This window comes from Archocentrus centrarchus, chromosome 11 (genome assembly GCF_007364275.1).
Source record: "Archocentrus centrarchus isolate MPI-CPG fArcCen1 chromosome 11, fArcCen1, whole genome shotgun sequence".
Taxonomy (NCBI): domain Eukaryota; kingdom Metazoa; phylum Chordata; class Actinopteri; order Cichliformes; family Cichlidae; genus Archocentrus; species Archocentrus centrarchus.
Window position 1 is genome coordinate 443,724 of NC_044356.1, and position 10,439 is coordinate 454,162.

The following is a 10,439-nucleotide window of genomic DNA, read 5'->3' on the forward strand; positions in this document are numbered from 1 at the left end:
GTGCGCATTAGAACGAGATTTCGTTGCTATAGGCTCGGATTAAGTTTGGAGGAACTGCAGCAGTGATGTACAAAGAGAAAATTACTAAATAAATAACCTAGTTAAAAATAAAGTATATGTATATTCATACACACACATATACATATATACACACACACATACATATTTACATATTTAAGTATAAATCTATCTTCATATATATATCATACACATATACATACTATAATATATATGTAACATAGTTAAAATGGTTCGTGTTAAATCCTGCTAAAATGCACCATCTGCTGGTCAAAAGTCATACTGCATTCACCCTTAGGAGCAAGGCATTGTGGGTAATCCTCAGAGTCGCGAGGATCACTCATGAGGTAACATCTCTCTGCGATGTCTGACAAAGAAATATGATTGTCATGCTTATGGAGTATGTTTATGGTTTTCACTTGTGTATATTATTGAACTATGTTTACTGTAGGCCACGATCGTTCTGTTGTTCTGTCGTTATGGTCGTGCCTTAGAAGAATCTAGTTGTGTGAAAACGTGGGAAACTCCCGCGCAGTAACGCTATCACTCCTCCTTGCAGAAGGAGCGCTTGTTTTGCTGACCAGAGACACCTTACCTTGTGCTCATTTTGTGAAACTGCAGGTATGTTTTATCAAATAGCATTTTATCATTGTAGCAGATGGTTAATACTCAACTTTACTGAGTTTTATATATTCAGTTTTATATATAAAAAGAGTTCATTTATTTTTGCATTGTTAAGTTATAAACTCTAAGAAAATGGCATCCAGTAAATAAAATGTCAGTTTATTTTATTTTCAGAACATTTACTTAATTGTTTATTTTTTTTTGAGAGGTTAGTTCCACTGAATTGATTGTAAGAGAAAAATATTCACTATACGGTCACTGTAATCTCCAGTGTTTTTATTATTTTATTGTGGGTAATCCTCAGAGTCGCGAGGATCACTCATGAGAAGGAGCGCTTGTTTTGCTGACCAGAGACACCTTACCTCTGTGCTCATTTTGTGAAACTGCAGATGCAGATGGAGAATTAAAGACAACTGATGCCACAGCCTGAGCAGCTTCTCGTGATTTATTTCTACACTCAGAGAGGACACCAGATACACATAGGTCACATTGGTGCCGTGACTCGTCCTCGACAACATCGGACCGGGCTGGTGTCTTCTCATCGCAGCATCGTTTGGAGCATCTCTTGTGTTTTGACTGTTGGGTGTACTTCAATTTTACATTTGCCTGTTATCATATTGCGTTAAGCCCATTGTAGTTCTTTTGATGTACTGCTAAATATGGATCTCAGTAACTGTGGTGATAACTTAAATGTGACCCCCCTTGGTATTGGTAGGGGTAGAGGGTTCACAGCTGTTCCTTTTTCACTGGGTGGCCTTCGGGTGGGTAATAGGACAACAGATAGTCCCTGTGGGCTTTTGTTTGACTCACAGCCACCAGAGGGCGCTACTGCGTCAGTTGCAAATCCTCCAATTACTGATGTAAGTCTAGTTGACCAAATGAGTTCTATTGTACAGCAGATTGGACAACAGCTGGCTGATAGCGTTATGTCACATCTTAATATACCTCACACCTCAAGTCCTGCAGCTGCTACGTATGCATGTCCTGGTGGGGCATATGAAACAAAAGACATCCCTTCCAGTCAAGCTTTAGATCTTTCCCAGGTGCAGCTAGTAGCTCAGAGACAGATCAAAGACCCACCTATATTTCGAGGTGAGGGTTCGGACTCACTGACTGTTGATGAATGGGAGGAAGCCATGCAGAGTTACATAAGGAAGAGCGGCATTCTCCCAGAAAATCAAGCTGAGGAGATTATGATGCACCTGAGAGGCAGAGCGAAGGATGTTGTAAAATTTGGTGTAAGGAATGGTGGTCTTGATGTCCAGCATAACCCACAAGCCATCTATGGCCTCTTACGCAAACATTTTAGCTCCTCCCACTGCTCGACAGTGCCCCTGGCTGATTTTTATTCCACCCTGCCAAGTGACGGAGAAGATCCATATGAGTATTGGCTAAGGCTAAACAGAGCCGCTGATGTTGTTGGTAACTGTCTTAAGGAGCAGGGGAAATCTTTTGACAATGCTGGTGTTGAAGTTGCACGCATGTTCATCAGACACTGCCCCTGCAGGGACCTGGCTCTTGTCTTTAAAACTAAGACATGTGTTAAATGGTCTGCTCGTGAAGTTCAGGAAGTGCTGGATGAGTATCACCTTGAAAAAGGGCTCAAGCGTTCTTCAGATAAGAGCAACAGTGTCCATGTACATAAGGCTGAGGTTAGCGCTAATGCTACTTTTTGTCCAGTCGGCCATGAGCAGAGACAGGTTGTGAATCAGGAGGGCTCTGCTATTGAGCGGTTGATCAGCATGCTTGAGAAAGTGTTGCTTCAGGGCCCTGGCTATGCTCATGCTACTGTAGGGCGACAGAGTGCCAAATTGCCAAAAATACCAGGCTTGAAGGACACACCATGCTCTGTATGCAGAGACAGCTCCCACTCTACACTGACTCACTGTCGAGAAAACAGATTGTGCTTCCTGTGTCACTTACCTGGCCATTCAAGGCGCAACTGCCCCAAAGGGAGTTGTTCTCCTTCCAACGGACAGCAGGGAAACTGAATGATCTGCGTGGAGGGGAGGACAGCGCAGATCAAGTGAGTAGACCTCCCACCTTTGACTCGACAGATATTGATGATTACGAGGCTTTATTCTGCACTTACAGTGGCATGGTGCCACCACAGAAAACACTGATTGCACAGAGCCTGCATCGACTCTCAAAGACTGATAGCTTGTTCTACTCTGATGTGACTACTGATGGTGGACATGTTCTTAAGGCATTGGTGGACAGTGGATCTATGGCATGCACCGTAAGTGAAATGGCCGACAGAAAACTCTCACAGTCAATCCCTGATATTGACAGGAAATCAGCTGAGGATTTTGTCATCATAGGGTGTGGGGGCCACTTTGTCACGCCTTCTGCTATGTATGACCTCACTGTATCAGTGTATGGCTTTAGGGTGATAATTCCTGTTCTGGTTGTCCCGGGCCAGACTGATGACATGATCCTGGGCAGCAATGCTATAAAGTGGCTTATTTCACAGTTGAAAGTGACTCTTGGTGCCCAGAATAGCCCGTCCACAGTGGGTGGTATTCAGAGTGACACTTTACCCCACTTGGCAACCTTGCTGTCTTATTCAGATAACTGTGATGTACATGCACTGCCTCCCAGCTTTGGCACTGCGAAACTTAAGAGACGCGTCACCCTGCAGCCCATGTCTGAACATTTGGTGTGGGCTAAGCTGCCTGCACCTGATGCCTCAGTGGCAGGGAGTACTGTCATCATTGAGCCCACCCAGTCTCGGTCCAGACCTGTTCAGATTCTGGTGGGCAGAGTTGTAACTTCCTTGTGGGGGGATGGTTGGGTCCCTGTTAAAGTGGTGAATCCCTCTGAGAAGCCCCTCACTCTGAGACGAAATACAAAGATTGCTGATGTGTCCCCCTGTCTTTCTGTACAGGACTTACCTGAACCTGTCCTTATTCAATCAAGTGCACAGTACACACAAGACTCACCGACTACTCTGAGATCAGAGGCAGAAATGTCACAGACCTTGTGTGATTTGGGCCTACAGGACTTGGACCTTTTGTCTTGTGAAGTTTCCCTGGAATGGAAGGGCAAACTGCTGCGGATCATTGAACAGTATGAATCCATCTTTTCCCGGCACAAAATGGATTGTGGTGAAGCAGTAGACTTTGTCCACAGAATCCGCCTTGTAGATGACAAACCCTTCAGACTGCCATACAGACGGGTACCGCCATGCTATTATGAGAAACTTCGCACTGCCCTGAACGAGATGGAGGAGTCGGGGATAATTCGTAAGTCACAGAGCGAATTCTCATCTCCCCTTGTCTTGGTTGCTAAGCCAAATGGTGACTTGCGCATATGTAACGACTTCAGATGGCTGAATGCAAGGACAGTTAAAGATGCACACCCTTTGCCTCATCAGTCAGATGCACTTGCTGCACTTGGTGGAAATGTCTTCTTTTCCACAATGGACCTCACGTCGGGGTTCTACAATGTCAGACTCCATGAGGATGATAAAAAGTACACTGCGTTCTCTTCCCCATTTGGCCTTCATGAGTATAACAGAATGCCCCAAGGCCTGACAAATAGTCCTGCCACTTTTATGCGAATGATGATGTCCATTTTTGGTGATGAGAACTTCACAAGCCTGTTATGCTACCTGGATGACCTTATGGTCTATGCCCCATCTGAACAGGTGGCACTTGACCGTCTACAGATGGTCTTTTCACGCCTTGCTGCCAACAACCTGAAGCTCTCGCCTAAGAAATGCCACTTCCTTCAGCGGTCTGTGAAGTTCCTGGGACACATCATATGTGGTGATGGTGTACAAATGGACCCAAGTAAAGTAGAGGCTATAGATAACGTGCAGGAAGCTGATCTGATGGAGTCTGACAGTGTGACACCTTGTGCTAGAAAAATCAGATCCTTCCTAGGAATGGTTCTCTATTACCATCACTTTATTGAACGGTGCTCTGCAAAAGCTAAACCGCTGTTTGATCTTGTGGCTGAGCCAGCTGCATTACATAAGAGGGGAAGGGGCCATAAGCCCAAATTTAAACGAGGCCAAGTGAAACTGTCTCCAGCTGACTGGACTGATGAGTGTAGAGAAGCATTCAGGACTTTGAAACATGAACTTGTGCATAGTGTCACATTAGCCCATCCAGATTTTAATGCACCATTCATCCTTGCAGTCGATGCCTCTTTTGATGGCCTTGGAGCTGTCCTTTCTCAGTTGCCTCCGGAGGGAAAAATTGCCAGACCAGTGGCTTTTGCCAGCAAGACACTCTCACGCGCTCAGTTAAATTACCCAGCGCATCGGCTGGAGTTTCTTGCTCTTAAATGGGCAATCTGTGACAAGTTCAGCCATTGGTTGAAGGGCCACCATTTCACAGTTTGGACAGATAATAACCCGTTAACATATATCTTGACTAAACCTAGGTTAGACGCCTGTGAGCAACGATGGGTTTCAAGGCTTGCAGCATATAGTTTTGAGCTGAAGTATGTCCCTGGCACGAAAAATGTCGTTGCTGATGCGTTAAGTAGGGAGCCATTTGTTCAGTCATGCATGGGCCACCGGCTGGTCACCGAGCCTTATGCTGCTTTGTTGAACCAGGTGGATGGTCTGGCGGACAGGAACGCGCAAGACGCATTTCGGTGCGCCGCCAACTGCCAGTTGGTTGTAGGTCAATCCGAGGGGGAGGCTACTGCCACCCTGCCTCTCTCTCAAGGTTCTCTCTCTTCCCAGGATGTCTCTGCTGTGTTGACTGCACATGACTCTGGCAGTATCAGCTGCATGGGAGGGGTTGGCCCTAATATGCCACAGCTTGCGAGTGTTGCTCAGCCTGCTTCCATGCCGAAGAGTGAACTTGTTGACCTGCAAGAACAAGATGAGGTTTTGAGCAGGGTTTTCTTTTATGTCCGGCGACATAGAAGGCCCACCAGACGTGAACGCACTGGTGAATCTCAAAGTGTAGTGAAATTGCTGAGACACTGGCCCAGACTTTTGATCAAGGATGGATTGTTGTATAAGGTGAAAAAGGACAGGCAACTGAACACAAGGATTTACCAGTTTGTTGTCCCAGGCTCCCTGAAGGCTCAAGTTCTCCAGGGCCTTCATGATTCTGCAGGCCATCAGGGGCAAGCTCGCACTCTGTCCCTTGCCAGGCAAAGATTCTTTTGGATAGGAATGGAGCAGGATATCATCAATCATGTGAAGAACTGCTTTCGTTGTGTGGTTGGAAAGACCCCAGAGCCAAACGACCGTGCACCTCTGGAGAACATTTGTACCACTGAACCAATGGAGCTAGTCTGCATTGACTTTTGGACTGCTGAACAGACTGACAAGAAGTGTGTTGATGTTTTGGTTGTAACGGACCACTTCTCCAAATTAGCGCATGCATTTCCCTGTAAGAATCAGTCTGCAAGGCAGGTTGCCCGTCGCCTGTGGAATGACTTTTTTTGTATCTATGGATTTCCCAGACGTATACATTCCGATCAGGGGGCCAACTTTGAGAGCCAACTCATTAAGGAGCTCCTGGACATGGCAGGCATTCAGAAGTCACACACCACCCCATACCATCCGATGGGGAATGGTATCGTGGAGCGATACAATAGGACGCTGGGGAACATGATAAGGACTTTACCACCACACTCCAAAGCCAGGTGGCCACAGATGCTTCAGATGCTGACATTTTGCTACAATTGTACTGAACATGAAACGACAGGTTTTGCTCCGTTTTTCCTCATGTTTGGGAGAATTCCTCGTCTACCTGTTGATGTTGTTTTCCAGCATGTTCTTCCTACTAGTACTGTTGTCGACCATCGTGAGTTCGTCTCACATCTGAAACGTGATCTGGCTGAAGCTGCCCGCATTGCCAGGCAGAACAGCCGGGTGGAACAAGCCCATCAAGCGAAGAACTACAACCGCAAAGCCAAAGGATCACCTCTCTCTGTTGGTGATAGAGTCTTGCTCGCTAATCGCGGTGAAAGGGGGAAGAAAAAGATTGCTGACAAATGGGAGTCCACAGTTTTTGAAGTGGCAGCTGTAAAACCTGGCATAAACGTGTACTGCATCAGAGACCCTGTGACATTGAGGGAGAAAGTTGTCCATAGAAACCTCCTACTCCCAGTGAGTTTCCTCCCCTTGGGAGGTGAATACGAACTGGAGTCAAGCTGTTCTTCAGTAGCTGGTAGTGGACAATGTGAGCCAGACCCTCCAGCTGATGTACAGGACAGTGAGACAAAGACAATTCACTGGCTCATGCGACTAGACCAAACAAGTGAAGGGGAATCTGAAGCCAGTCTAACTGGGTGTTCTCTTGATGTAGCCATGAGTGTCTCAGCCCCAGAGATTGAGGCGACTGTTGTTCCACAGGCTATGTGTGAACCATTGGTTGAACAGGTCCCCTCATCGGACCACACTGTTGAATGCGTTGAGCTCCAGAGTACCCCCTTGCAGCCCTCAGCAGGGGATGCTCATCAGGTTCTTTCACCTGAGCACAAGACTGACACACAACTAGCTGTACAGACTGAGGACCACGTAGTTTGTACACAGCCACCAGCTCTTTGCACTAGATCAGGGAGACCTGTAAAACCCCCGGCACGTCTCATTTGTGAAATCAATGAGCAAAATGTTGATGACTCAGTTTCAACTGTTGATTCCTTGTTTTCTTTTGTAAGAACTATGTTTGTGGGATAACTTGATAATTGTTCTGAGAAATTGTGCAGTAATGTTATCCTTGAGCATTTTTTTTGAGTATCTTCTGCCTTAGAGCAATGTTCACATACTGAGAGGTGTATATGGCATCTTTCATGTCTGAGTTGGCGAGAGAATTGGCCACTCCCTTGCTTAACTTGTTCCTCATGGAAAGTTTCTAACTGACTTGGACTTGTGCTCTTGCTGCTACACAGTTAACCTTGTGTGAGTTCAATTTTTTTTTGTATTTTTCTTATCTGATAGGCCCCATTTTAGCAGAATTTAAGGGGGGTGTATGTAACATAGTTAAAATGGTTCGTGTTAAATCCTGCTAAAATGCACCATCTGCTGGTCAAAAGTCATACTGCATTCACCCTTAGGAGCAAGGCATTGTGGGTAATCCTCAGAGTCGCGAGGATCACTCATGAGGTAACATGTCTCTGCGATGTCTGACAAAGAAATATGATTGTCATGCTTATGGAGTATGTTTATGGTTTTCACTTGTGTATATTATTGAACTATGTTTACTGTAGGCCACGATCGTTCTGTTGTTCTGTCGTTTTGGTCGTGCCTTAGAAGAATCTAGTTGTGTGAAAACGTGGGAAACTCCCGCGCAGTAACGCTATCACTCCTCCTTGCAGAAGGAGCGCTTGTTTTGCTGACCAGAGACACCTTACCTTGTGCTCATTTTGTGAAACTGCAGGTATGTTTTATCAAATAGCATTTTATCATTGTAGCAGATGGTTAATACTCAACTTTACTGAGTTTTATATATTCAGTTTTATATATAAAAAGAGTTCATTTATTTTTGCATTGTTAAGTTATAAACTCTAAGAAAATGGCATCCAGTAAATAAAATGTCAGTTTATTTTATTTTCAGAACATTTACTTAATTGTTTATTTTTTTTTGAGAGGTTAGTTCCACTGAATTGATTGTAAGAGAAAAATATTCACTATACGGTCACTGTAATCTCCAGTGTTTTTATTATTTTATTGTGGGTAATCCTCAGAGTCGCGAGGATCACTCATGAGAAGGAGCGCTTGTTTTGCTGACCAGAGACACCTTACCTCTGTGCTCATTTTGTGAAACTGCAGATGCAGATGGAGAATTAAAGACAACTGATGCCACAGCCTGAGCAGCTTCTCGTGATTTATTTCTACACTCAGAGAGGACACCAGATACACATAGGTCACATATAGATAGATAGATACACAATAATAATATATAAGATATGTTGCATAAAAAAGTGTTTCACTGGAGCTCCATAGAATAGAGCCACCAGGAAGATTGGAGCAGCATTTTAATTTGAGTTCAACAGTCTGATGGCATACAGGAAGAAGCTGTTTTTCAATCTGGCTGTTCTGCTTTGAAGACTGCGGAGCCTTCTTCCAGAGGCCAGCAGGGAGAACAGCCCGTGGTGGGGGTGTGAGGGATCTTTGTAAATGTTTTGAGCTCTGGACAGGCAGCGGCTTTTAGCAATGTCTTGTATTCGGAGGAGGGGGGTCCCAATGATTTTCTCTGCTGTCCTCACCACCCTCTGCAGGGACTTCCAGTCTGAGGTGCTGCAGGCACCTGCCCAGACAGAGATGCAGCTGGTCAGCAGGCTCTCTATCGTGCTCCTGTAGAAAGTGGTGAGGATCAGAGGAGGGAGACGTGCCCTTCTCAACCGCCGAAGGAAGTGCATGCGCTGCTGAGCTCTTTTGACCAGAGCTTCAATATGGGTGGACCAGGTCAAAGAGGTCAAATTTAGTTTTAGTCGTAATTTAGTCATCTGAATAGTTAGTTAGTTTTAGTCTAGTTTCAGTCTAGTTTTAGTCGACGAATTATGATAAGAATATAGTCGACTAAATCTACTGTCGATTTAGTCGACTAAAATATAAAGGATGTAAAATGTAAATGCTTTTTCTTCAGTTCCCTTGAATTAGTCATTATACACACTTACACAAAATTAAACACTTATTAAAAGTTATGGAATATTATTAATAATATTAATAATAATTCACCTGGTTCCCACTCACCTGATCATTAACACCACCGGACTGAGATAATACCAGTGTTTTACAGCAGGACACACTCTGAAAGGTACAGGGCAGTGTTCAGGACTAAGATTAGGAAAGGCTAATGCACCGTGGTGTGGAGATTTTCTCTAAACACAAATGCTAAACTGGGAAAAACACTTTACCCTGCATGACATTAAAATGCTTACCTTTGCATGGAGGTCTGGGTGACTGGTTTGCAGATGACGTTTAAGATTTGCCGTGTTTTTACCCGAGATAGTCGCCCCACATGATTTACAGTACACATCGATTTGTTTGTCACAACGTCAAAGGACAAATGTGTCCATACGTCGGCTCTTCTCTTTCTCCCTGCTGACATTGTTTACATAACTTAGTTCTATCAAAAGTAAAGACTAATCACAGGCTAGTTTGGTCTTCCTGGGGTTAGAGCAAATTTGTGCAACTGTGCGTTTGATTGGATGTTTTCCTAACTTGTTTTGATTGGATGTTGTCCCTGCCAAGCATTTTCATCTCGTTTTCATTCGGTGATGAAAGTGTCATTTAATTTCGTCATCTTTTTATCCTTTTCAGTGGTTTTAATTTAGTTATCCTTTTGTTTTTGTCATGAAAAAAAGGGTCATTGATGGAAACTATGATGAAAATATTTTGTCAACAAAATTAACACTGTTAGGCACCCCTTTCTTCATCTTTCTGCAGCTCTGATAGCTGGATAACTTCCCATTGTGCTGCCTTGATCTCAGCTCCTAGTCTTCTTTTCCATGGAGGGTACTGTTCATCTTATAGCCAAGCATCTCAAGGAACACTGCTGCTGTGATATAGATCAACTGATTGGTTTTAGTGATGGTCAAAGTAGGGATTGTCTTAGCCTCATGAAGTGCAGTTGACTTCTTTAGCCAGTAAGTGTGTATTGTGTCAGGGCCTGGTGCTGTCCAATCCTTCATATGTGAGACTCTTTCCTGGATTTCTGCCACTGTGATGATTACTGGAGCCTGTTCAAGGCGGTCCCTGTGGTCTGCTCTTAGGTCCACTTGCCACTGAGCACTGGATTTGTGTGTTGCTTCCTTCTCCCATATGCTCTTCCAGTATTGCTCTGTCTCCAGCCTTGGTGGGGGTGCTCTTCTCATGTTGT

The 10,439-nt window shown here is 44.6% G+C and overlaps 1 protein-coding gene across 1 annotated transcript; it reads left to right on the forward strand.

Moving 5' to 3' along the window:
* Positions 1–352: 352 nt before the first annotated feature.
* Positions 353–5,039, forward strand: LOC115788148 (uncharacterized). Its single transcript, XM_030741088.1, has 5 exons — positions 353–365; positions 578–639; positions 947–1,977; positions 2,892–4,871; positions 5,035–5,039. Exons 3-5 carry the CDS (start codon positions 1,302–1,304, stop codon positions 5,037–5,039), a joined length of 2,661 nt encoding a protein of 886 aa, XP_030596948.1. The 5' UTR covers positions 353–365; positions 578–639; positions 947–1,301.
* Positions 5,040–10,439: the final 5,400 nt, after the last annotated feature.